Source organism: Archocentrus centrarchus, chromosome 1, assembly GCF_007364275.1.
Source record: "Archocentrus centrarchus isolate MPI-CPG fArcCen1 chromosome 1, fArcCen1, whole genome shotgun sequence".
Lineage (NCBI taxonomy): Eukaryota > Metazoa > Chordata > Actinopteri > Cichliformes > Cichlidae > Archocentrus > Archocentrus centrarchus.
This window is the reverse complement of record NC_044346.1, coordinates 9,382,754-9,410,731: the sequence shown is the minus strand read 5'-3', so window position 1 is coordinate 9,410,731 and position 27,978 is coordinate 9,382,754. Positions and strand designations below refer to the sequence as shown.

The window sequence follows — 27,978 nt, the reverse complement described above, 5'->3', positions numbered from 1 at the left end:
GCAGTGATCCTTTTGTGTTGTGTTTGGATGGAGCATTTGGGAGGAGCCCCAATGGTACCGTGATGTTAAAGGGCTCCGTGGCTCGGCCCAGGCCTTTGTGTGTGGGCAGGAAGGCTCCAGGGCCCAGAGGAGGTGAATACAGTGGCCTGAGCCCACGTGGCCTGAGACATGGAAACAGCAGATCCTGACCTGCACTGAGGACTGTGCCGGCCTGATCCGGATGGTGGAGGGAGTAATGAGGCGGTACCGAGACACAGGTGGATGCGGCGGCTGCAGATCAGTGGCAAATCATTTAGGCCAGCCATCACCAATAGGAGGACCTCGGTCCGGATCCGGACCGAAATGAAGTCTCAAGCGGACCCGAACCAAATACCAAAACAGAAATAAGCCCCAATATTTTTGGGAGCCACTAGTGCGCATATTTGGATGGAGGCCATGGAGGCCATGGAGTTATCGGGTAATGCCAGCAAGCGTGGTTACTGCCACAGCCATAAATTGGACAGGTGCGCTGCACAGTCATACATAAACATGGACATCCGCAGCCATACACATTTACACAACTCAGCATATATAAACAATATCAAATAAACAGTTTGAGATGGAGTAAAGGTAGTGACACGTGGTGCCACAGCAGTGTTTTGTGCAAATGACAGCAGCAGCATGAGTGTGTGTGTGTGTGTGTGTGCACAATTGCAGTGCAGCTCCACAGCCCCACCACGGTTCAACAGTCTTACAGCTTCAGGGAAGAACTTGTTCCTCAGTCTGGCTGTCCTGCTCTTAATGCTTCTCAGCCTCCTACCTGAGGGGAGTGGAACAAGTAAGTGTGAGTGTGTGTGTGTGTGTGTGTTTTGGGGGGGAGGGGAGGGTAGCTTCTGGGTGCAGGTGGCCCTTTTCCTGCATCTGGAGGTGTCTGTGATGGTGGTGGTGGTGGAGGAGTTGGGAATTTTTTATTACTTTGATATGGTTGATTGGTACTATTTTTATATCATTTATTAGTAATTGTACCAGTCACTTACACTGGATCAATGCACACTGTATGCTTTAGATTAGTAGGATAAAACGCAGGCTTTTTATATCCGCTCTCATTTATGTCAGCACAAAATCAGGTTCAGTTTCAGCGAAACTTTTAAATGGGAACATAATTAACATAACTGAAGAGTCTTCACTGTCCCGTAAAGCACAGATGTTTTCAAACATTTTCTATTCCTGTTCAAAATCCCATCTCAGCTCCTCTATGGAGCTCGCTCACAAACTGCGGTTTTTATTCTTCTTTTTCTTGGGCTTTTACTGGCGGATGACAAACCAGCTTAGAGGTGCATTCGCGCCACCTACTGGAGAAACTGCACTTGTACGCCGCAACGTGAGGTCAAAGTTTAAATGTGACGCATGCACGTACACGGATACAAACCAGTTGGAAGCAAGAAGTAATAGAAGAAGTCTTTTTTTTTATTTCTTCAGCCACTAACACTGATCTCTGAAAGCACGTCGGGTCCAACGAGTTTCTGAGCCTCTAACGAGCGCACAGGCTGCGGGATAGCTGTTGGTAAGGTAGCATGTTAGCTAGCTGGTAGGCGGTATGCCATGGATCTACTGAGTATAGTTGTGGATGAAGTGGCTTTGGAAGGACTGGATGGGATAACTATTCCCACTCTGTGGATACGACTGGAACATAGACAGCCCAAGTTTCCCCTCAAGCTTGACGACTGCACCAAGGAGCTCATCTGGAGGTCTCTGGTCAGCAGCAGCGGGCTGAGGTTCTTCGAGCTCCCGCAGGAGAGAGAGGACGTCGTGCTGACCGATCGGTGAGGCTCTTCATTCTCACAGCATAAAGGTCTCGGCTCAAACAATGGTTCAGGCGAACAGAAGGCCTCCATGATGATCTGCAGACAGAAGGAACCTTTTTTTTTTTTTTTTTTTAAATGGGATTGTTGTTTTCTTAAAACCTCTACGGTCTGAGCCTACAGTAAACTAGTTTGTGATGCACTTCAGAGAAGCAGCCTGATTAACCTGATAGTGTGTTTGTGTGTGTAAGATAATCTCCTGTTGTAAGTTTCACAAGCCCATTGACTTGTTTTGTGTGGTCCAAAGTCCAAAAACCAGAGACAGTCAGCTTAGCATCATCAGTGACAAAGGAAAACATAAACTCCTGATATATTACAGGCATGAAACAGCAAATGCTTTTATTTAAAATGACTAAAAATGTTATTTCATTATAAGTGTTTTGCCCACCTTCTTTGTAACTTCTTTTTAACTGGCTGGAGAGCACTGTTATTATAGTGGAATGAGCCTTTAAAAACAACACTTGGTTTGACTCCCTTAAACTATGTAGATGTTTTTTGTGGGTACGCCAGCACAAGTTTTGGACTTTCCTAAAGCTCTTCTGAGTGAATGGAAGTGCATTGCTGTTGCCAAATGCTGAATGGGTGTTTGTTCTTATTTTTTGTTATATAAATATTTTTTCTTTGAGGGTCAAGTTTAACACTGAAATGTAATCATGCTACTTTGGCATTAGTGTTGTTGTTTTGCATTATTTATTTATTTATTTTTGTCTTTCAGGTTTAAGGCCATTGATTCAGAGACGGGCATTGAAGTAACGGACAGTTTTTCCGACACATCCAAAGACATCTACCCTATCCACGCTGTTCCGGAAAACAAGGATGGGATTCAGGGCTCGTGCGTCCTCTTCAAAGAGAGGAGAGATGTCACAAAGCAAGCTCGCTCCAAGTCCCTCACCCCATTGGTCAGCTTGGGTCAGGCTTTGGAAAGGTTTGTAGAGATGGTCTGATACTATATGTATTTTTCAACATTGTCACTATTTCCAGACTACATACTGCCTGCCATTAAATATGGTGAGCTGCATTTGAAGCATTCTATTTATTTAAGTTTCTCACATGATGTCATGCATACATTAGTTGTTGTATTGGATGTGATACAGCCAAAGGTTGCTAGGGAAAAATGTGTATACCCCGACTGGGTGGGAGTGGTTCCTGGAGGTTGCTGGCTCTGGCTGGGTGTAATCACATGTAAAGTAGGTGCTGTACCAAAAACCTTGTTCGTTACTTTGGTTGCTAGCACACTGCATATTACTATTTTTTTTCCCTAGTGACAAGTGGTCGTTAGGGGGTCCCTGACTGGTCTACAGACCTGTGTGGCTGGGGCATGAGCAGTCACTGTCTGGGAATACTATTTTTTTTTTTTTCCCTCATGATAAGTGGTTTCCAGATAAGTGCAGACTGCTCTCTAGGGCTGTGTAACTGGAGTCTTATTCACTTGACCCTGCATTGTCACTGTGGTTGTCCCAGGTTCAAAATAGCAGACAAGTTAACATCACATAGTTTGCAGTCACGTGCCTGCAAAACCCCAATAAAATGGATTTTTATAGCATTTATGAAAGCTGCTCATGTTAACCGTGATGCTTTGCAGATCAGTGAGACTTGGAGTGAGGAATGTTAGGGTATTTCATCACACCTTGTTTTAAAAGTCCTTCAACAGCATAATCCCATTTTAGTGCATTTTCCCTCTTGTCTCCCTCTGCTTTCTAAGATACGGGAGAAAGCTCGTTGTTGTGGCGTCTCAGGGTCTGCGATTTCGTGCCCTGATTGGCAGCGAGAGCGATCCCGACATAAAACTCAGCAGCGACTCTTACTGTGTGTTGGAAAGAGTGGGCCGAGCGCGGTGGCAAGGAGAGCTACAGAGAGATCTGCATGGAGGCTCTTTCAAGTAGGAGATGTATATAAACCTGTTTAGCACAGTTCCATTGCTGTTAGGGGTGTTCTCTGCATACAGGCTCATGCTCAGATGTTCGTGTTCTAACAGCCCATGTCGTGTTTGAGCAGGGTGGACGCTCGAAAGTTTCACTACTTGAGGAAGTCTCTTATCAAACACCAGCTGGTCACCATGCAGTCTTACGTCAGGCGGCTGAAGTCCGGACAGCAGCAGCACTCCATTCTTCTGCTGCTCAACCGCTTCCATGTAAACAGGTGTGTTTGTTCTCTCTTTTTTTTTTCTTACTGACAGCTGTTCTTTATATTGACATGAGGGGGGTGAATATTATAACCTAATACAATTATACTGTAATTTCTCTAGCTTGTTCTTACAGTTCAATAGTTCAAACTCTGCTGTGTTTAATTAAAAACAAACAAATGTATGCAGTTTACTCACATTTATGACATGATCTAATCTTCAAATGTCATTTTTTTTCTGATCAAATGACTAAAACACAAATAGTCAGTTTAGCAACATCAATGACAAAGAAAAGCACAAAATCCTGCAATTGATCTCATTTGGGATGCTGTAGTTTGGCATTTCTTCATGGAAATCTGTTCATAAGTATCAGTTCTGTTTTGTTTGCTTTAGGGTGGATTGTTGCCCCGCCCCCGCCCCCACGCCCAATATCCTTATCCAATAGTAGTAGCACCTCTGCGCCCTTAAATGCAAGGAATCATCACAGCCGTTAGCTCCACATGTTTGATTTGGCAGATTTTTCCCTTTTATTGGCGCAATCCCAAAGAGATTTCTCTTTTCCCGGGATCGAACCAGGGATCTTTTGCTTGGGAGGAAAACGTGTAAACCAAACCAATCACCATAAAACACCACATGTCCTTTGACCCTCAGTTGAGATTCTGTTTTACGTGTGTTGCCTCAGCAATAGGCATACTACCGAAGTCTGCACAGTCTTTGCAGCATTAAGATTTAGGTGCATCCTTCTTTGTGTTGACTCTGTCACATCTGCTTCATGTTTTTGTCTTTCAGGAGGACCAAGTATGACATACTGATGGAGTTCGTGTCCAACTTTCTCCAGCAGTTTCCTAGCCAGTTTTCCACCGTGATCATGCTTAGAGAACAGCTTGTGAGTATCCCTCTAAATTTCTGTTGCTCCTGTCTTTCTAGCTTTCTGCTTGTGGTGGAAAATTGTCTGGTTTTCTCACAGAATGTGGACAAAAGGACCTACTTGCGTCTACTCAAATACATGCGGGCGTCAAAGTTGATCGAATTTTGCCGATACCCCTTGGAGGAGTTGGATCCAAGCGCTGGACCCTGCACCAACAAAAATGGTAATGTGACACTGAAGCCCCTGAAAAACCTCGTGGTGCAAGAGTATTTTTTTTTTGCGACATTACTAAAATGTGCGTGACACTGATTTTATGTATTTCTCAGGCACCAAAGTGACTGTGCGCTGCGTGAGGCTGTTAAAGCCATATATAAAGAAGGGCGTGACTGAAGAAGACGACGACGACGATGAGGATGAAGATGATGACGCTGGAGAAGGAAGAGGAGGTTTGCTTACCGAGGGTCGGATCATGGAGAAGGACCTCTTAGCACAAGCCTATCACATCAGTATGTTGGATCTCTTCCTTCAGTTAAGAAACAAAAGAAAAATGAATTCTTGATGTTTTTGCATATTAGTTTTTGTTGCCAGTGGCTCCAAAAACACTTGTGCAGTGACATTTTTCACTCTGCGCTCCAAGCCATTGAATAAAGATGCAGCTTTGAGGTTTTATGTTGTTTTGAGCGTGTTCACAGCTGTACTGAGCAAACAGCAAAGGGCTGATACCCCTTTGAAACATTTAGCTTCAATCTTAGGATTATTTTTGACTATAGCACATAAAACCTTGTGTGATACTTGCAATGTAGCATTTTCACCCAGTTGTATATGCAACACAAGTATAGTTTTGTGGAGCTTAGGCCCTGAAGGTTCTTATCTATATCAGATATTATGATCATGCCATCATGTTGCCTAGCAACCTACAAACGTGCTAAAATGACCCACTGGTAGCGTTCAAACACCGACAACACCTCATGAAATCATTGTATCATTTTAATTTCACACCAGTCACATCTACTTTATATCAACAAAATTATACATGATATATTATGACATATATATTATCACGTTTCATAGCAACCACCTAGCAACCTAGCATGGGCTTTTACTAGTTTTATTAAATGCAAATATTTTTGTCCCATTTACCACATTTCTTGTGTAATGTGTCCAAAAAAAAAAAAAAAAAACGATCGTCATTCAGTGCAAAGTCCTGCAAAAAGTTATCATTATTCCTACAGTACTACAGTACTGAGAAAAGACATGGCATGAACAAAAAAATGGGCTTCTCAAATAAATGCAAATAGAGCTTCCTTCTTTGTGAAGGTTTTTTTTTTTTTTTTTTTTTTTTTTTTTTTTTTTTTTTTTTTTTGGCAAGGGATTCAAAACTCACTTTCCCAGGTTGCACCACCACAGACTTTTTTCACTCTGGTTTACTCCAGAAAACCAGAGTCCAGAGATGCCGGGGACTAGTTCCCTCTCTGGCCCTTTCCTTTACAATATAATGAATTAATTAGTTATCAATAGTTATTAATGTTTTTTGTTAAATTACATTAAAAGCTGTTGCTTACCCCAACATTAATGTCTTTACATTTCAGTTTATCACTCTTCTCTGGCAGTGCTAAAGCATCTTCTCATGAAATGTAAAAAATATTTTAAAACATTCTCTTTCCATCAGAGATGCCTGTCAAGTGTAAATGAGGCAGCTTTAGAGACAATGACCAATAAAACCAGCAACAAATAATGCTGTTTCAAATGAACACTGAAAGGCTGCACTTTACCTTCAAATGCCTTTTTTCTCGGTTTTCTGATCCAGCAATCAGAAATATCTCACAGGAAGTGTTTTACCCTGTAAGTAACTGAGCAGTTGAGTGTTGTGTTAATTCTTGTTTTTGTCTTCATTCTTGTAATGCAGTACTATCCTCTGGTACAAAGGGAATCCCCCAGCGTGATATTGCATTCAGACTGAACGTCAGCAAACTGGAAGCTCGCATGCTCTGGCGAAGGCTGGAGAAAGATGGCTTCATTAAGGTGAGATCTAAGCTTTTTATTGCCACCAAAATAAATTTGCTCTCAATTTAAAAAAGACCCTTGCCTATGTTTTATTCTTAGAACTGTTGAAAATGTAAAAAAAAAAGTAATGATGATCAGGATGGGTTATCTGCAGGCACGCTCAATTGTCGGATGTGTTTTGTATTCTCACCCACACGACCTCCTGCAGGGGTCAGCTGCCTTCCTGTCTAATGCTGCGATTCCCGTCACATGTTGATGATCTGATAAATATTTGAAAGTCTGTTTGGTGTCAGACGGGAGAGTTGCTGATTTGCCTGAATGGAAAATGCATTTGAACTTTTTTGTGTGTGTGGTGAGGTACAAAATATTTATCCCAACATTTTATCCAAACCTTTGAATATGCTTAAGGTGAATATCTATAAGTTCTCTCTTATCATGAAATTCTGCACACAGTCCTGCCTCTGGTGCTGGCCTGATTTTGCCTTTAGTTTCTTATTGCTCTCCATAGGTTGACACAGGTTTTTCTTTTTCTTTTTACATTCATGGTGCTAGGGAATGTCCCTGCTTAACTTCTAATTCTTCTGTCGCTGTTTGTTAGATTCATGAAAAGTCTTAAAATTCAGAGGAAGCACAGGCATCAGGACCCCACCCTGGGCTGTAAAATCTGTGCCAAATCAAATACACGGATCCCTCTGCTGTGGCAACTTCCTCAGAGAGTAGAGGAGAAGCCACAAGTATCAAAGTTTCCAACTAGTGACAGACCATAAAATCATCAGTAAAGTGTTTACTGAGGTCATAGACTGAGGCAGCTTCTGCAGATTTAAAGCACGTCAGCATTATTTTCATGTATCATACCTGGAAATGATGTCTATCTTTTGTATATAGTATATAGGTAATGGATGTTCCTGCTAAACATCAGCATGTAAGCTTTCTCATTGGTGCTTATCATGTGTAGTCCACCGATCCACAGTGTCCAGCAAACCAAATTATAATAAAGAATTAAAACATTGAGACGATTAAAATTAAAAATCTATACAATTCTAAAAACTGAACATAATATTAGATAGAAATGTAAGAAATGTGCACTTTTATCAGCTCATTTCCATCCATCCATCCATCCATCCATCCATCCATTCTCTTCCGCTTATCCGGGGCCGGGTCGCGGGGGCAGGAGCCTAAGCAGAGAAGCCCAGGCTTCCCTCTCCCCAGCCACCTCCTCCAGCTCATCCGGAGGGACCCCAAGGCATTCCCAGGCCAGCCGAGAGATATAATCTCTCCAGCGTGTCCTGGGTCTACCACGGGGCCTCCTCCCGGTGGGACGTGTCCGGAACACCTCACCCAAGAGTCGGCCAGGAGGCATCCTAATCAGATGCCCGAGCCACCTCAACTGGCTCCTTTCGATGTGGAGGAGCAGTGACTCTACTCTGAGCCCCTCCCGGATGGCTGCACTCCTCACCTTATCTCTAAGGGAGAGGCCAGCCACCCTTATGACTAGGGTGGCAGCTCATTTCCATCACAGCAAAATTAGAAAAGATGTGGGAAATTAATAAAAAAACAAACAAAACAAAACATCATTATTCCAATATTTTACAGCATCACTGGTACTAATTTGCTTAACAGTACCAGACAAAAGCATTGATTTCCTTCATTAAATTGCTCCATGTCAGTTCTAATTCAGGTACACATCCATGTAACGTGGACTTCCTGTTAGGCCGTCCTCCTTCCTGTTTGGATCTCTGAGTCTTTTTCTGTTTTCTTGTTTGACATACTTTTCAAAAAACAAGGCAGGTGTATTTTAGCATTAAAACATTAGGACAGTACTGGATTAATAGCAATGTGAAATTTTGAAGTCAATATTTAAAAAAACATGTTAAAATAGTAAAATATATCTATTATTGCAAGATGTCATGTAAATATGCCAGACTAGATCAAAAACGGCCTTCATTACAATATGGTGCAATTCAAAGTCACAGCAAACAACTATGATCAACTTTACCAAAAAAACCCAGCCATAACTATTTAATATAAGTTTATTATGTTTTGTATTACATTGTAAATTTGTTTTTTTCTTTTGTGTGTCTCTCGCCCTGCAGGGATTCATGGTGGATGAGGGTCGGCAGAGAACTACAAAATTTATTAGCCATAAGTTTGTATCTCTAAATGCATAAATTATACATTTATATTTTTTTTTCTTTTGCATCACTTTGCACCAAATATATGTATAAAATATCGTTCTGCTCACATCTTTTGCCAGGTGTGTGGGTGGCAGCAATCAACTCCAGCTGTTTGCTAAAGAGCAGGAGCGGCAGATGCTGCTCTTTTCTTCCGCACCTCAGACATCAAATACAAAACTGACCTCCCCTAAAACTCCGTCATCTTCAAAGCCGTCGGTGAAAGGAAGCTCCAAAACTCCAGCAGCCAAGAAGAATAAGAAAAAAGGTGGAGGAAGAACCAAAGCGGCAGAGGAAGAGGGGCAGATGTTTGAAGATGGCAAAAGAAATGCAGGAGATGAAGAGCTGGATGGAAAAGCAGTTAAATCAAGGGGAAGTTCAGGAGCCAGAAGAAAGACAGCGGGGGAAAGTGGCAGCGTGACGACAGAGCAGACTCAGCCCGATGCTCCTGTCATACAAACACCAGCTGAGAGTGAGTGATCATTACACCGTTGCACATTTCAGAATAGATGGTGAGGCTCTGTAAGACAAAATCCACATCATAACCTCTTAATGTTGATCAGTTTTTCAATTTTTTGGGATTCTCTCAGGTGAGACCTCAGTATGCAGCGAACCTGCGACACATGTGACACCCGACGCGACGTCTGGTGCTGTGCCAGGTAATCCAAGTTTTTTTTTTTTTCTTTTTTCCTCAATCAAGGTAAAGTGACCTGAGGTGACTCTGAACAAAGCAGACTAGATGGTTGAGATAAAAGCAGTAAAGAATCAAAGGAAGAATAATAAAGATGAATTAAGTTGCACAGCAGGATTTCATTAAGGTGCAGAGTCATGTGATCTGCAGCTTCATTAATCTGTAGTCATTCATCTCCTGTGATGCCAACTGCTATAAATTCATGAACCATTATACAGCTGACTGCTTCTTTTTCAGACTTTATGTCAGTAAAACAAACAAATTGAAGCCTTTAAGTTTTAAAATAAATGGTTTTTCTGCTATACTACAGTTACCTGTGAAGGTTAGGTTTTTTGTAGCATGTGCATGCGTGCATTCTAGTTCAAAGTTTCAAATGAATTTTGATTTCTCTCTCTGACAAAGCTCTGGTTGTGAAAAAGGAAGAAACGAGCTCAGCTGAAGCCAGCTCTTTCCATCAAAGTGAGACTCTGAATGCAGCTGATAATCCAGCTCCCGTGGTTGTCAAAAGTGTTCCCAGTCCGAAAAAAACCAGCAGATCTGGGGAGAGGTCTCATGAGACGTACCGCGTGCTAAGGAGGAAGAACTTGATCATTGAGGCCGTCCGCAATTTGAAAGTCATTGAGGGGCTTTTCCAGTGAGTTTATGTTAAAAGGCATCGGTTCATTTTAAAGTGCTTTAATGCAGAGTGAGAGTGTCAGTGCGCCGTGTTTTCTGCAGGTTCCAGAAGATGATCAATGATGAGGAGAAGCAGGACGGTGTCAGTTCAAAGTGCTGCAAGAAGACTATTTTACGTATCATCCACAGTCTCGCTAGAGAAGGCTTGCTGAAGTTATACACGACCACTGTCGTACAAGATGGGATGACAAGGAAGGTACATGAACACATCATATCTATACTCTACCTTTCTACAGAGGCAAGACGGGGAGTTGTTCCTGAACTTTTCTAGTGTTGGTTACTGCCCAGTGTGGCTTTTTGATGTAAAGCCCCAAATTAATTTAAGCTCAGATTTCATATATAAAGTCGCCTCTCTTCTGCCTGATGTCTCTCTTGTTGCACACATAGCTTGAGATGATCGTTCATCCATCCGTTCAGCCCAACGATGACAGAGTCAGCCAAGTTATTGAGCAGGTCAGGTTCAAGATTTCCAGCTCTTCAGCAGCTTTACGGTGAGCACATAATTAAAGATAACTCACAAAAAAAAAAACTGCATGTTTGAGCTGCCCTGCAGTACTGTTCCCACAGTACAGTAAAACCATGGGCCACCCCTCAGTTTTTTAGATTTTGCTAAGAAAATGGGAAGTAGATGCAGTGATTTATTGCATTGTCTTGCTGAACAGTGATGGTATTATGTGGTGGATCAGAATCTGACTGTATTTTTCTGTGTTCACAATTCCATCAATTTTGACAAGATCCTGAAAAAGCACTGTCTGAAATGCAACCCCAAACCATGACAGAGCCTCCACCATGTTTTACACATGGTGGAGACACACTCACTGTTGTAGCTCTCTCCTGACGCCGCCGTACATCCAAGAATTTCATGTTAGGAAGTAGAAAGAAATGTGGGGTGGCTCAAGACTTTTGTACAGTGCTGTATAATTGTTAATTATCAAGTGTTTGCTGATGCTGACTGATCACACCAAGCAACTGAATATGTGAAGATAAGACGCTAAAAGGAATTTTGCTGTTTTGGCAACAGTAACTTGGCCTGTCTGACTGCTGTGACTTAAATGTGTTATATATGTAGATCTTTATATACTAGAATGTGAATTTATCTCATATATTGTTGTCTTTGTTCAACTGTCTTTTGCCTTCTGTCCGTTTGGTACGCATCTTCTGCCTCTCAGTCTGCAGCATGCTGAAGAGAGAGCCAGACAACAAGAAAAGGAGCCTGACAAAAAGAAAGCAGCCACTGACGATGACCCGGACTTCAAGCCCACAAGAGGTTGTCTTTTGATTGTTCTATTACAATAGAAGGATCACTTTAATTTCCCAGAGCTCTTTACTCTCACAAATGGCAAAAGTCTATATCAGCCAATATTTGATATTTTGTTTGAAAATGTATTTTCTGCCAGTGGGTTAATCAACTGATTGCATCGGCTCTATGTCAGACTGGCAGAATAAACATGCTTTTCCTGCATAGAGACTTTTTTTTTTTTTTTGTGCATCTAAGGACCTTTCAGCCAGGAATGTTTTGAGTTTCTGTTTATTAGGGCTCAGTTAACCATAATAGACATTTTTGTTAATCAGCTCAGAAATAAGAACAGAGTGAATAGATTTCCAAATACTGTAAGAAATACTCATTCATCATGCTGTACAGCAGGCAGACCCCATGACGCTAAGATGATGCTAATGTGCATACTGTCAACCTACAGACTGGATTCCAAAAAAGTTGGGACACTAAACAAATTGTGAATAAAAACTGAATGCAATGATGTGGAGGTGCCAACATCTAATATTTTATTCAGAATAGAACACAAATCACAGATCAAAAGGTTAAAATGAGAGAATGTATCATTTTAAGGGAAAAATATGTTGTTTCAAAATTACATGGCGTCAGCAAATCCCAAAAAAGTTGGGACAAGTAGCAATAAGTGGCTGGAAAAAGGAAATTGAGCATATAACGAACAGCTGGAAGACCAATGAACATTTTTACCACTGTGGGATCCCCCCCTTCTTCTTACAACACTCAACAGACGTCTGGGAACAGAGGAGACCAGTTTCTCAAGTTTAGAAATAGGAATGCTCTCCCATTCATGTCTAATACAGGCCTCTAACTGTTCAATCATCTTGGGCCTTCTTTGTCGCACCTTCCTCTTTATGATGCGCCAAATGTTCTCTATAGGTGAAAGATCTGGACTGCAGGCTGGCCATTTCAGTACCTGGATCCTTCTCCTACGTAGCCATGATGTTGTGATTGCTGCAGGATGTGGTCTGGCATTATCTTGTTGAAAAATGCAGGGTCTTCCCTGAAAGAGATGACGTCTAGATGGGAGCATATGTTGTTCTAGAACCTGAACATAGTTCTCTGCATTAATGGTGCCTTTCCAGACATGCAAGCTGCTCATGCCACAAGCACTCATGCAACCCCATACCATCAGTGATGCAGGCTTCTGAACGGAGCGTTGATAACAACTTGGGTTATCCTTGTCCTCTCTGGTCCGGATGACATGGCGTCCCAGTGTTCCATAAAGAACTTAAAATCGTGACTCATCTGACCACAGAACAGTCTTGCATTTTGCCACACTCCATTTTAAAAGACCCCTGGCCCAGTGCAAACGTCTGAGCTTGTGGAGCTTGCTTAGAAATGGCTTCCTCTTTGCACTGTAGAGTTTCAGCTGGCAACGGCGGATGGCACGGTGGATTGTGTTCACTGACAATGCTTTCTGGAAGTATTCCTGAGCCCATTCTGTTATTTCCTTGACAGTGGCATTCCTGTTTGAGGTGCAGTGACGTTTAAGGGCCCCGGAGATCACGAGCATCCAGTAGAGTTTTACGGCCTTGACCCTGACGCACAGCGATTGTTCCAGATTCTCGGAATCTTTTGATGATGTTATGCACAGTTGATGATAACTTGACAGTCTTTGCTATTTTACGCTGGGTAACACCATTCTGGTATTGCTGCACTATCTTTCTGCGCAACAATGGTGGAATTGGTGATCCTCTTACCATCTTGGCTTCAGAGAGACACTGAAACTCTGAGAAGCTCTTTTTATACCCAATCATGTTGTCAATTGACCTAATTAGTGTTCACTGGTCTTCCAGCTGTTCGTTATATGCTCAATTTCCTTTTTCCAGCCACTTATTGCTACTTGTCCGAACATTTTTGGGATTTGTTGACGCCATGTAATTTTGAAACAACATATTTTTTCCCTTAAAATGATACATTCTCTCAGTTTAAACTTTTGATCTGTGATTTGTGTTCTATTCTGAATAAAATATTAGATGTTGGCACCTCCACATCATTGCATTCAGTTTTTATTCACAATTTGTTTAGTGTCCCAACTTTTTTGGAATCCGGTTTGTACTACAGGCTCGTTCTGAACCAGGAAAAAATACTTCAGAATTTGCTTGTATATATACAGTATCCTCCAAATCAGAACTGTCTCCAGTAAATGTTTCACTCTTGTCTATTTTCTTCTTTTTTTTTTTTTGTTGCTTCAATCTGTTTTTTTTGAATAGTTCCAGGATTGAGTAAGTCTTACGGCTTCCAACCTAAGATGCACCGTCTGCGCGTGATGCATACCTTCCTCTGGTACCTGATTTACGGGCACCCGCTTGGACAGAACTGCAGCAACTCAACATCAAGTGGCCCAAACGGCTCTGAGCCTGCAGCCAAATCTGCAGACCATGAAGCAAAGCAGGATCTCAAAGAAATGGAAAACTCCACAACTGCAGACACGCAAACATTGTTGTCTGACAGTGTTGGCACAGGAGCTGAGGACCAGAAAAGTGCAGACTCCAGCTTATCTCCTTCATCACCAGATGTGGCATCTGTTGATGAAGGAGAAAAGCAAAAAGAGGGTCACTCTCAGTCAGAGGTAAAAGGTGAGAGAGCCTTGTGTGTACTTGAATTGCATTTCTTATAAAACTTTCATTTAGATTGCTTGTTTCTGTTGAAACCAGTGGGCCATTACTGTTATATATCTGCTTGTTTCCACCTTGCTAAGCCTCTTGATCCTTTTTAATTTTCTGTGTGCCTCTGATAGTCTATCTTGATGAAGAGTCGTGGAGGCGATTCATCCCTCCTGTCCGAGTTCACAAAGAATATACGAGCGGCTGGGCGATGGTGGGCGACCTGCTCGTCTGTGTGCCTCTCTCCATTTTTGTGCAAATCATTCAAGTTAATTACAAGGTGAACATAAAGCTTTGTCTTGAAAAAGATGTCATGCAGTCCTTCTCTTTTGCTAAACGATCCTCAGCTTCGGCCTGTCTTACAGCTCTGTGGCAGATATTGTGCAGATTTTCTGTTTGAACTCATTCTGTAGCAGATTTGTTTCAGTATTTAAGGTATTTGTGCATCACCATACACCACCATTGTGACTTCACCTGTTGGTTAGTGTACTCTCACATTTGCAGTTTTGTTTCCCATTTGCTGCTCATACATCTCCCAGTTTTTACTGAGTTTAAACTGGTGGAGATCAACCCTGATATTTAAGATACGCTATATGGAAAAAAGCATTGGACCAGCTGCACATTACACCTACAGGAGCTGCTTGGTCATGGAAACCCATTCCATGAAGCTCCCAGCACACCGTTTTTGTGCTGATATTAATGCCAGAAGAGGTTTGGAACTCTGTGGTTGCTGAGTCATCAGAGCGTTGATGACTATTACGCACTATGCACCTCTTTGAGACGTTACATGGTCAGCCACTTCATGCCTGAGTTGCTGTGGTTTCTAAATGCTTCCACTTTGCAAATAATCCCACTTACAGTTGATGGTGGACTATCTAGGAGGGAAGAAATTTCACAAAATGACCTGTTGCAATGGTGGCATCCTATTACAGTAGCACACTCAAATCCAGTGCGCTCTTTAGAACGACCCATTCTTTCACAGATGTCTGTAAAGGCAGACTGCATAGCTGGATGCTTGGTTTTATAAGCCTGTGGCAGTACAACTGAAAACACCTGAACTCAAAGATTAAAACATTGTCCATGTAGTGCATCTTAATAACCCTAAAAAATACCAGCTACCTGTACAGGTCCAGAGGCAGGCATATGTCATAAAATTAAAAAAGTCACAAAAGTTATGAGATATTGATGGAAAGAATGCATATTAACATTTGCTAACTTGTGCCCACAGGTGGAAGGACTGGAAGAGTATCTCAATGACCCCGTGAAGCAACATTATCTAGTGAGAGACCTGCCTACACAAATAAGAACACAACTGCTTTATAAACGGTGACTCTCATTCTGTCGTGTCCTCTCCGTAACATTGTCCATGTTTGGGATTTGAAACTGAGCATTTATGGATTTTTTATTTTAGGAAATACATCTTTGTGTTTCATGAAAATCTACTAAAGTTGGTCTACATGGGTCTGCTGCAGTTTGGTCCGATTGAGAAGTTCATGGAGAAGGACCAGGTACACAGCAACTTAAAGCAATAGAATATGTGTAAGAGTGTGAGGAGTTTAAAAAAAAATAAGAGTTCAAATTTTTAAGTTTTTGAGGTGAGAAAACTTGCTAAAGGGGTTTCATCATATTTTCACAAAAAAGCATAGTTAGCAATGGCTGTAAATTTAGCTACTAAAGAGCATTTACGGAGTATTTCTTAATTGATCAATATCTCTAACTTTCTCCATATATTTATGCAGGTGTTTGTGTATCTTAAGCGCAATGCTGTTATTGTTGACACCACCAACACGGAGCCTCACTACTGGCTGGTCACAGAGTCTCCTGACAAACCATTTGAGAGGCGCCACTACGTATTCAACACTGCTGAGGACGTGGAAAACTACTGGTTTGACCTGATGTGCGTCTGCCTCAATACGCCACTGGGTATGTGGACTCGCGTGCATAAAACCTCTCTTAAGGCCTTTACACATGCACACACTGCACACTATCATTTGAAAAATAAATATTTCCATGTTTGAAAATGTCTTTGTATCCCTTGTTGTATTTTTAGGAGTAGTTCGTAGTAAGAGGAATGCCACAGATGAGGAAACTGCTCCTCCTTTTGTGCACGATCGCCACGTGTTCGCAGGGATGGCGTACCTGCTAAAGTAGGTGGATGATGATTTCTCTGCCATCTGCAAGGGAGGAAAGAAAATATGATATGGAGGTTGCTGGCTGTCATCAAGTGAAATCAAAGAGGGTGCTGCATTATAAACCTTGTTGTGACTGATTTGCTCTCTAGCCGATAGTCATCCATAGTTTGCATGCAAGGCACCAACTTAACTGCAAGCACTTGCCTTCAAAGTAAAAGTTGTGCTTTACCACTGCAACAACACATTTTAAAAGGTGCAAACTTTACTTTTAAGGCAAAAGCTCTGTTTGCGGTTTGTGTAGTTGAAATTTGTCTACCACTTAGTGAGTAGTTTGCAGGTGTTTGCAGACAAGTTGGCAACATTTATGCAAGCTGTTGGCAACTATGGGAACCTCCTAGAAACCAAAGAAATGCTAAGAGGTTTTCAGTGCAGCACCGCGGACCTCTCTGCAATCAATTTCACGCTAGCAGCTGCCAGCAACCACTCATCAGGCAGTCAAGGAATACCCATTTTTCCCTGTTGGCTGGTGGTCTCCAGATGGGTGCCAATAGGTCTCTGTGTCTGCCTAACTTACTGTGCTTGCTTTTTTTTCCCCATTTCTCATTTTCTGTTAAAGCCGACTTTAACTTGAGCAGTTACAGTACTACAGTAATATTACAGATAGTTTTCATATGCAGCGTTAGTCATTCTGATGAATATGGCTCTCACAAACACACACACAGGGGCAGTCATGAGGCGTGCGATGACGGCTCGATCCCAGGAGACGCTCGAGGAGCAGGAGGTCTGGACTCAGAATTTTTTGCTCATCTTAAACGCAACTGGTTGTGGACCAATCAACTACTTTCTGTTAACACGGTATATACGCAATACACGCTACAGACAGTCATGTGCATGTTGAACACACACTGGCATTTTTGACACGTTTTTATTTTTTTAAGAAACCTTCTGGTTTAGAGGCACAGGACACCAAAATCAGACTAAAGAGCCTCCTGAGTAAACGCGCTCTCAGATTCGCACTTAAAGCAGGTGAGTTTTTTCTTTTTTTCCTTTTTAACCACTTCCTGTGACCAACCATTCCAAAGCTCTTTGTGGAGTTCTGTTACAATTTAACACTGTGCCTAACCACAAATCCCCACAATAGGAGGTACCACGTCACCACGCTGTGTAACAACCAAGCGGCCAGCAACGGCAGAAAAAGTTAAGGTATGGGTTTTTCACGTTTTTGTTTTTTCTCTTTTTCCCTTATTCTTAAACCCATTTTCCACTTCAGTTCTAACTTCAGTTCAGTTTCTACCTTTCAGTTAGAAAAGACTAAAGCAATTCACCAGTCCTGCAGTAAATCCTTCCTACAGAAAATTAACAGTGTTCAGTTTTTTGGAAGTTTCTCAGATGTAATTTGAGGAGAAGTTGAACAGTGGGGGGGTTTCTGCTATTTAGCCAAACCTTAATAATAAAAATGGGATGGACGAAAGAACGGAAACCCGATTGCAACAGTGCAGCAACATTGTTCATGCATTTGAGTCATCCGGTCTCAATAATAGCTTTAACAGGAAGTGTTGATTCTAACCATGATGGGAGCATTTAAAGCAGGACTGTTTAAACTTGTTTTGCCTAATTAACTTTTAAGTTTAATATTCTATAGATTTTTTTTAAAATTAATATGCACAGTGTTTTATTAATGAAATGCCAGTTACTATCACAAGGTTATTGGGGCTTTATTATTTATTAAACAACAGGCTAATTTACCTGCTCATCATGTTTGATGTCCAGTATGGTAAATATCCAATGGCAGTAATGCTATTATTTATTTTTATTTAGGTACTGGCGAATGCCCAAAGACATATTTATACATACTGTCTGCAAGTTAATGTTTTTGTTCATATGTGCTGATAACCAGGTGGGAATAGAACCAGCCTCCAGAAACCAGCGGGTGGTTGGAGGAAAGGGACAGAAGAGGAAAAGAAGCAAGAAAGATGTTGTCAAAGTCCCACGCAAGAAGAAAAAAGGTATAATGTGTGAATCTAAAGAGTAATGCATGCGTCTGCTGGATGTGAGATGGGGGGGAAAAATAAAAAAATGTGTTTTTGTAATCAAAGAGCCCAAAAAACGCACTCCTGCCCATGACGAGACGGACCACCAGGCTCTGAAACGGATGACCAAACAGAGGGTCAACTGGACTGTACAGGAGGACTCACTGGTGATGCTCTGCTGTGTGGCTGCACACCTGCTCAACAGCAAGGTACACGCAGAAATACATTAGGTGGTTCATAAAGGCAAAAAAATTCATAAAGGTGCTGGAAACGCACATTTGAAGTTAAACATAACTTTTAATAAAATGCTCGGAAATCACTTTGGCCGTGTTTCTAAAAATTTAAAACCTTGCTGTGTTTCCTTTTAATTTGCATCCCTTCTGTCGAATGCATTCACTACATATAAATGTTGTTTATTCAGCACAGTCGACCATCTTTAATGTGTTGAAATGGAACAGGGATTTAGAGTATACCTCCAGTATATTTACATGCATATATAGACCCCTCCTCTCTGCCCCAACCAGTCGCTGCAGATGGCCCCCCCCTCCCTGAGCCTGGTTCTGCTGGAGGTTTCTTCCTGTTAAAAGGGAGTTTTTCTTCCCACTGTCACCGCTTGCTCATAGGGGGTCGTTTTGACTGTTGGGTTTTCTTTGTAATAATTGTGGGGTCTTTGCCTTACAACACAAAGCACCTTGAAGTGACTGTTGTGATTTAGCGCTATATAAATACAATTGAATTGAATAGAATATAAAGTCCGTATAAGGTATGTATGTATGTATATGCACTCACTGGCCACTTCATTAGTTATACCAGGTTGGATCCCCTTTTGCCTTCAGAACTTCTTATTTCTTTGGTCCGTATTGACGTGATAGCGTCACACAGTTGTTGCAGATTTGTTGGCTGCTCCACCACATCCCAGAGGTGCTCTATTTGATTGAGGTCTGGTGACTGTGAAGGCAAATTGAGTACATTGAACTCACTGTCGTGTTCAACAAACAGATTTGAGATCATTTGAACTTTGTGACATGGTGCGTTATCCTGCTGGAAGCAGCCATCAGAGATGGGTACACTGTGGTCATAAAGGGATGGACATGGCCAGCAACACAAACACTCAGGCAGGCTGTGCCATTTAAACAAAGCTCACTTGGTACTCAGTTGGTACTCAAGTAACTTAATCAGAATTAGAAAGAAAGGTGATTTATCAGCTGTCTTGACCACACCCAGTTAACCATGCCTGAACACAATGAGTTGCCCTGACTGCATAATTAGATATTTACAGTTGAACAAGTCTACCTAATAAGGTGGCCGGTGGGTGTATAGAACAAAAACGATCACCATATTTGTTGTATCTTTTGCCTTTTTACAGTTTAGACTTGCTCAGGCTTGTTTGGTTCAAAATGCACTGCATGTAATTTATTGTGTTGCAGTTAAAAAGGCCGTTTGTTCCTCACTGTGTGGTGAGAGACCTGCTCCACACAGAGTTTGAGATATCATCGGATAAAACGTCCGTTGCTGTCAGTCGTCGCTCAAGATACATCCTCAAAAATCCTCAGACGCTTCTGAACTACAGGTAGCTGCACGTAATAAAGTAACACTTTCAAATCCGCTCATTCGTGGAACTCATCGAATGCTTGCTGCAGGATCTGTCTGGCTGAGGTGTACCAGGATAAATCTCTGATGAGCCTGTTGGAGAAGGAGAAACCTGCTGATCCCGAAAAGCCAGAGGTATGTGTTTGTTGTGTTGTAATTTGTCTTTTTTAAAAATAATTAAAAATAAATAAAATAAATTTTCTCTTTCTTTTTTCTCCTCCTTTAATTTTTTTAAGTGATTTGAAGGTTTAAAATTTCTGTCTGTCTTTTTTTTTTTTAGGATTGTGCCAAAGTGTTCTCTGAGTATATCAGGCTGCTCAGGCAGAAGTTCAGCTCTGTGTTGAATGCTCATGATATGGTCATCCCTGACACCAAAGAGCAGCTCTTCTCATGGTAAGAAGCTGGAGGTTTGATGTGCTAACATAAAGCAAGTAGCAGAGTGTAAATGTAACACTCTGTTTGTTTTACAGGTTTAAGGTTTCTGCAATAAACAGTAGAAACCAGGTCTCGTACAAAGACACTCTCAAAAGGTAAGGATTCAGTTAGACTTTTATATCTTCATCCACTGGATCTGAATGTGTAAGGCAGCAGGTGATGATTGTTTGTGTGTCTCCACTGCAGCACAGACGACATTCATTCCATAGTGTTACATAACTTGATCCAGAGCACTCTGGCAATGACCAACAATCAGATGAAAACCTCCAGATCCTTTCAGGTACAAGCCCACCTTTAGTTTCACTCCTCTTTTCATAAAAGCTTATCTGTTAATGATTCTTTATAAAGCTCTTCAAACTATGAAATAGAAATACGCTGTAAATAAAACTTCATAAAATCTCTATCTAGGTATCTCTATCACGTTTCCACACTCAGTCCTTTGATTATTTGTCCTCTCATAGATCTTCCACTTGTACAGTAAGTATGACCAGGAGCTTCTGTGCCAAGTATTCATACAATGCAGGAAGAGGGGTCTGGTCAACCGCCGTCGTATCAGTCAGCAGTCCGGGCCGAAGAAGAACCGAGCGCTGCCCATCCTGCCAATGTCCTACCAGCTGTCCCAGTCCTACTTCAGGTATGCGACTAAAGAAAGTTACCTTCATTTGTATCACTGAAACAACACTTGTTCTCTGGTAGCAGGTATGGAGTGAACATGCAGTCAAATACTGAACAAAACCTACTCCTTTAAAATGTTATGCCCCCCCCCCCTTTTTATTGTTTTTTGTTTAAATACTACAGTACTGTACTGTATAAGATGGTGAAATAAAACCACTGCCTCCAAATGTCCAGCTATAAATAAATAACACCAAAAACAACGTAGATATTTTAGTAAACCGTTTTAACAGGGAGTTGGAGGGCTTCTCCTCTTTATACGTAGGTAATATTGGAACTTAGCAAGACATGATATTTGCTCCATTGTTTTCTCCAAAATAAGAGAAGAAGAAACTTACCTTAAAGCTACTGGAGACTTTACAAATATACTGCATGTTTGAATTAATCAGTTAATTAATAGCTGGAACTTAACAGGAGAATACAGCCACTTTTTACCTAATTAGCAGCTATAAGGCAGATTTAGAGGTAAAGGAGTTACTGGAAACTTGTTTGGATTCAGTTTCTTAGCCAAAGGCTGTTTTCAGGACAAATATTTCTGTGCACTATGTAATGGTAAGTACTCACTAGGAGGGGTCCCTATGGGACCCGTGTACCTTCCATCCCTTTGTCTCTGTTTACATTTGCACTGCTTGCACGAAATCTGAAGTAACGTAATAACCGGTGGGACAGCAGTACATGCAGGTACATAATCATCAGTCATTTAAAGCCTCAGTTTTTTATGAAGGGGAAGCTATTTATGGAGCCCTGAATAGTTTTTTTTGTATCAGGCTATAGAGTCACGCTCTAAAGAGAGTAACCACTCATCAAAAATCCTCTAAAACAGCTATGAAAGCAGAATAATGGCAGTAACATTAAAAAAAAATCTCTTAGCAGATCCAATTCTTTCTGCACTACTTACTGACACCTTTCCCTCTCCTTCCTTACAGGTGCTTTTCATGGCGTTTTCCTCACTCGCTGTGCACCGATTCCTTCCGCTTCCTAAGGAGTCTAATTAACAATGGGATGGGAGACGACAGGCCCGTCATCACGCTATACCACGAAACTGAACACAGGTCACAGAACGGAGAGGAAGTGCTGGAGGTAAAAACAGGCTCCAAAAGAAAAGAGAGTGAAGGACAAGAAGCTGACAGATCAGTAAAAGATGACACCACAAAGAAAGGAGATGGCAGCCAATGTGGAGAGAAAAAAGAAGAAGAGAGGTTGATGGAAGCAGACATGAACAGTGAGAAAACAGATGTTACGAGCAAATCAGATGAGCAGAAAAACCCAGACGAAAGCCTCGCTGCTGGATCTGGTGAGGCTCCTCCAGGAGTGTTGGCCGCTTCAAACGTGGCCCCTCCAGCTCCAGACGATCCTCCAGATGTGTCGGACATGCTCAAGTTCTCTCTGCAGTCTCCAGGGGGAGCCTGCGTAGTCTCGCTCAGCCTGATGTCTCTAGGACTGCTGAATGTGTACATGTCCATACCTAAACAGATGGTGGTGGTGGACAGCAACCTGGTGGACAAGGATGTAGTTAAGAGGTGAGTTATGAGCCTGCAGTGAAAGGATTCAGCACTGTAATGACTTTCATACAGTTTCAGAGAGTGAAACCATTCACAGGGTCTCAGGCTGAGTTGTATATCACCTTTCAAACATGAGATGCAGCTTTAAGTGTTAAAAACAGTGCCAGAGAAACACATTCAAAGTAAAAGCAAAGACACAAAGTTGTCTTTTTTTTTATTGTTTAAGTAGTTCAGATTTATCCACAGGAGGAAACTTTTTGTAGTGGGTTAAAACAACAAAAACAACCCGTAACTCTCATTAAGCCCACAAACAGATACAGAAATAAGCCCAAACCTTTTCTTTTCAGTATGGCAGAACTGGAGGAGGAAGAAGATGATGATGATGACGGTGATGAGTGTGATGGGAAAAAAAGGCTGCAGGTGAAGGCGCACAAAGCTTCACACACCAAGTACTTGATGATGCGAGGATATTGCACTCCGGGCATCGGTAAAGCTTTAGAAACTTTTTACTGTGTGAAATACCTGCTGGATGATTGAAAGTAAAGTTTATTTCGATTGATTGTCTTCAGCTTTAGAAATGGTTTAGGTTTTTATTTTCTTCACAGCACAGCTAATGAAACCCTGCATTTTATTTATCAGGATGAGACCCAAAGCATAGAAATCATCTTTGGAGAAACAGAAACTTTGTAAAAATGGAATTTACATTAATGAAGTGCTTAAACAAACATGTAAATTTGTCTCTATGAAGACATTATAGGTGACATATAAACATAAATATACCTAACTAACTTCACAGCTACAGCAAAAAAGAAGCTAATAATAATAATTCAAGAAATATAGATTATAAAGTACAACAAGTCAGGACACCACGTGGAGACTTCACAAAATGTCTTAATAATATTTTAGATACAAAGACAGGAAGAAGTTTGTGATCCTTGGACTGCTTCATTGTTTTATAATTGCCCCGCAGACAATCAGAATGTGATCAAGGATGTGACCACTTCCTTTTTTTTTTTTTTTAAAGACACAAAAAACCCTGACGAGCAATAATAAATATCTTTGAATTAAACTTCTTAAGGTTGTCAAGCTTTTGAAAGCGGGTGGATACAATTTACCGTCTTGGATTTTAAGCCTTTTTGTGAGAGGCCAAGCCCATTTCAGACAACTTTTGATGGTTGCAGTGAGTCACACAGCACTGCTTAGCTGACGTAGCTGTAAAACGACAGCCTGTAGGTCACTTTGGTGGATTTGAGTCACAGTCCACCTCTTTTGTATTAAGGAAATTAAACGATGTTGCTTTCCTGTTTGCTTTTCTTTTTTCTAGTCACACTGCGCAACCTTAACACCAACGATAGCATTGTGATGGAGTCGTGTGTTTTGAGGCTGCAGCTGCGCAGCACACCTGCTCACAACCTGTTCAGCGCGGAGAGTAAGCGTCATCACATTTAAGATGCATACAGGGTTTGATCTTCAAAAAGTAAATATTTATTTACGGTTTTCTTCACTTTTAGACTTTCCACCTCTGGACTTGACCAAATGTGGTCCTTCCCTGCTGCCTTCCAGCCTCACCTCCTTCGTCCGCTCAGCCTCCTTTTCTCCACCCAGTGTGGAGGAGTGTTACAGACGCTTTGCTAAGCAGAAAGGCTACACCGCTTGGGACACTGAAGCATGTGCTCAGATCAGGACGAGCTTAGATGAAGCTGGTGAAAAAGGTTTGGATATTCACGACGTCCACGTGGCTCATCCACACCTGCTGGAGCCGCAGTCTGGACGCACCAGGAGCCTGCAGCAGTATCTGGAGGTAAACACATGCACAGCTATTAATCACTTCTCCTTTCTGTGGATGTGTCTGAAAATCTAAAAGCGGCAGACGCTGAAGTGTAACAAAAACAGATTTGGTGAATAAATTATGCTCTACATGAAGCGTGAAACAGCTAAATCATAAATTCTTGTGTTTTCTGCATTGTTTTGGCAGCACTTTCATGCCACTTGTCACAGTTCTTATGAGCTTTGAAGGAAGTCCCTCTTTGATCAGTTCCAGTTCTGCAGCACAGAAACACAAAGTTCTTAGTCTGTGTAGAGAGAAAATGAAGGATCAGAAAACAGGATTAGAAAAAACTAAGAGCTAGAACAGCAATAGCAGACAGCAGTCTGTAGCAGCATTTAACTGCTTGACTTGAAACCAAAATGATGAGGCCTTCAGAGGACGTTAAATATGCACGTGATATTAAAGTGAATGCTAATGCCACGTATTTGCCAATTCCAAATATGTTTCTTCTGTAGGAGTTGCAAGAAGAAGGCCAGGTGGTAAAGGTTGGGAGTCTAAGTGTCCGTTGGGTGCTCATGAAGCATGCTGAACCCTGGCTTCTTACTGTAAACTCCAAGCAGTGGTCTCAGTCATGCTTCGCGTCTGACCCGTTGTTGGAGAAAAGGCACAGCATCCCCTTCGTACGCAAGAGATGCAGCCGAGAAATCCAAGTGGAGAGCGAGGAACCGCCAGCAAAGAAATTGGCTGTGGCTGACAGAGAGGATGCCACTGACAAAGTGTCGAGTAACAAAACAACAAATGAGGAAGAGCAGCAGGAACAGCAGAGGGAGACAAGTGGAGACCAGCTGGTTAACTTGGAAGAGGAGGAAGGAAAGCTGATTCAGCCCCAAGAGGAAAAGCAGGCAGGAGCCGGAGAGGAGCCGGCGGACGTGGATAAAAGACACGATAACGGGAATGAGCTGAGGATGAGGAAAGGAAGGAAAGATTATGAAAACAATGAGGAGGCGTGTTCTTCATCTACAGGATCTGATGCTGATGCGTGAGTAGCAAATCTGATTCTATTGATCATACTGAGGTTTCCCTCTTGCACAGAGAGGTTACTTGATCCATCTTTCTTCTTTTGCTTCCAGTGAAACCAGTTTCATCAGCCGGCCGTGGCGCTTGGTTGATGGTAAGGTGAACCGGCAGGTGTGTAAGGGCATGCTGGAAGCTGTTCTTTACCACATCATGTCTCGGCCCGGACTAACACACCAGGCGCTGGTAGAACATTACAAAGATGTGCTGCAGCCTGTGGCAGTTCTGGATCTTGTGAAGGTATTTCACTCTAGTTGTTTTTACTTGTTTCGACTTTTTATTCTTTGTCTAAGAACCTTTTGAACATTTCATACACAGAAACATCAGAAAACTTGGATCTAAAGCTGAATTATTCCATTTTGTTCTAATTAAACATGCCTCTTATGACAAACTTGTTAGCTTCTTTTTACTCACCAGCAAATATGCAGAGCAACGTAGAGGCTTTACATTCATTTGGAGTCATTTCTTTGACCACTTGAGTCATAAATGTCCAATATTCATTCTCTGTTCTGACCTTCATCAGCTCCTTTAGCATCTATTAGCAGGTAAATGCTTCTCTATAGTTGCAGTTTGTTGCTGGGCTGAGCAAGTGCACTGAAAATGACCCCATCAGTGAACCAGAAGAGCCAGTACTCTTTTGGTTGTTAATCTGTTTCTGCAGAAAACAGATTAACATGAGGACGGGGCAAACCTGAATTGTAATCAGTGTTCCTGTGCTTTATGGATTATTAATAATAATCCAGCACTGTCAATTATTGTATTTAAAAACAAGGCAGGAAATGTGACATGTGACATGTGACTCAGTACTCACTCTGCATGGAGCTGCCACCACAGCTTGTAGAACATCGCTGCACCAAGAGCCTCATATCACCACAAATAAATATTTGTGAAATCATAAAAATATGCCAGTATCTCTGAATACTCTGAATATACAGCAAGGTTTTTTTTTTTCTCTGCCTCTCTGATATGATCTTTTGTACCCAATCATGTTGCTGATCTGCTGCAAATGAACCTAATTAGCTATAAGTGTAATACACATGTCATTATATATGTATATAATAAACATTTAGCTGCACTCAGGTGCTGAGTTTTTACTCTCCCTGTCCCTCCCTTCCACAGACGCTGATAGAAATGGGCTGCGTGACGAAGAAAACTCTGGTCAAAGGTCCCAAACCCTCGCTCTTCACCCGCGCTGCACACCTAACGAGAGGGGAGGCAGAAGTGAAGCTCGAGGAACCGGACACAGTGTTTTATGTGCCCACCATCAGCTGCTGCTTGCGGCTCTGTCGGGTGTTGCCCAACGAGCGAACGTGGAACTGTTGCCTACCATGAAAAATGTTTGTCAAACTTATTTTAAACCTCTAAGAACTGAGGAACATGTTGATGCAATGACCAGGCTGTTGACAGCTAAATAATTTCACAAGTTTTATTGGTTCCTTTTTAAGTTTTCCTTTTGTGGAAGATTTTTGTGTTCAGTTTTCTTGTACTTTATTTTTATTTATTTTGTTGAAGATGTTATTAAATAACTTTTCTGGCAATTTCTCTGAAGCAAACAAAAGTTTTCTTTACATTCACGTTCACCAAAATACACGTGTATACAGACAGTATGTGTAGCCTAGAAGCCTTAAAGTGCACTGAGTGTATTTCTGTCATAAGACATTTACACAGCTGATTTATTTTCACTTTATTTTGAAATTTGTGTTGTTTGCTGTGTATCTACGGGCTGGGAGTCGTCTTTTTCTCATGTTTCCCCTCTTGTTGGACCCACTCCAACAAGGCATCAGTGTAGTCAGTGGGATGATGTTTTTACCCCTCAGCCTATAAAGGCTGATGGGGTATCGGCATCACCCCGCCAGGCGGGCATGTTTCAACTTTGTGAACACAGCAACTCGAACGATGTGAAGTTGGATGTTCCCATCATAAATGCAGCTACTAAAAATCTTTGACTTAATTCTTACCATAATGACACCGGTCACAGAAAGTGACAGCATTCTCAGTGGTTTATCGTTATTATTTTAGCATTTCTTGTTCCTGGTTCTTACTCTGCCTTTGCAAGTGACCGAGGCTCATATGCACCCCATTAAGATCTGCTGAGACCTGGTAATTATCTGTGTTAAGAGCTTGTGCTTCCAGGGGATTTACACCACCTAAAGGTTGCCAGGAGGCTGAGGGGGAGCAGTGGTGGCTGACAGTATTTTTTTCTACCTGCAGAAGATTAGCAGTGTGAGAGGAGTATTTACATTAAAGTGCAGAGTAGGCAGAAATATAGGGAAGGGAGAGAACACCAGTGTTCTGATTAAAAATATCATCAGTAAAAGAGTAAATGTTGCTACAGCAGAATAATATACAATACTAACTCTCACATATTCAATACATGCACAACTATTTAGCTTTTAAGCTAAATGTAAAATAATTCATGCCAAAGTGCATTAGTGTTAAGTATCCAGTAATAAGATGTTTTTTGAGTTTTAAGACAAAACCACAGGAAGGGTGTCTACAGTCATGT

General features: G+C 41.6%; 1 protein-coding gene across 1 annotated transcript; it reads left to right on the top strand.

The window, feature by feature from the left end:
* Window positions 1–1,581: 1,581 nt before the first annotated feature.
* Window positions 1,582–27,010, top strand: gtf3c1 (general transcription factor IIIC subunit 1). The gene is made up of 39 exons (XM_030740033.1): window positions 1,582–1,802; window positions 2,557–2,766; window positions 3,544–3,720; window positions 3,837–3,980; window positions 4,753–4,849; window positions 4,931–5,054; window positions 5,158–5,337; window positions 6,738–6,853; window positions 8,929–8,981; window positions 9,090–9,478; window positions 9,597–9,665; window positions 10,100–10,331; window positions 10,415–10,568; window positions 10,760–10,863; window positions 11,542–11,639; window positions 13,877–14,242; window positions 14,404–14,549; window positions 15,498–15,595; window positions 15,681–15,777; window positions 16,009–16,192; window positions 16,320–16,416; window positions 17,124–17,256; window positions 17,340–17,427; window positions 17,543–17,604; window positions 18,299–18,407; window positions 18,498–18,640; window positions 19,859–20,001; window positions 20,072–20,156; window positions 20,302–20,414; window positions 20,492–20,551; window positions 20,643–20,736; window positions 20,918–21,090; window positions 22,055–22,648; window positions 22,978–23,117; window positions 23,955–24,059; window positions 24,142–24,431; window positions 24,914–25,437; window positions 25,529–25,712; window positions 26,592–27,010. Exons 1-39 carry the CDS (start codon window positions 1,582–1,584, stop codon window positions 26,802–26,804), a joined length of 6,609 nt encoding a protein of 2,202 aa, XP_030595893.1. The 3' UTR covers window positions 26,805–27,010.
* The last annotated feature ends 968 nt before the right edge of the window (window positions 27,011–27,978 follow it).

Bases quoted from the DNA above. Each gene is read 5' to 3' on its own strand.
- gtf3c1 (XM_030740033.1), top strand. From the start codon at position 1,582: ATGGATCTACTGAGTATAGTTGTGGATGAAGTGGCTTTGGAAGGACTG. The intron at 8,982-9,089 runs GTTTGTATCTCT...ATCTTTTGCCAG, and splicing joins ACAAAATTTATTAGCCATAA to GTGTGTGGGTGGCAGCAATC. The intron at 16,417-17,123 runs GTAGGTGGATGA...ACACACACACAG, and splicing joins GGGATGGCGTACCTGCTAAA to GGGCAGTCATGAGGCGTGCG.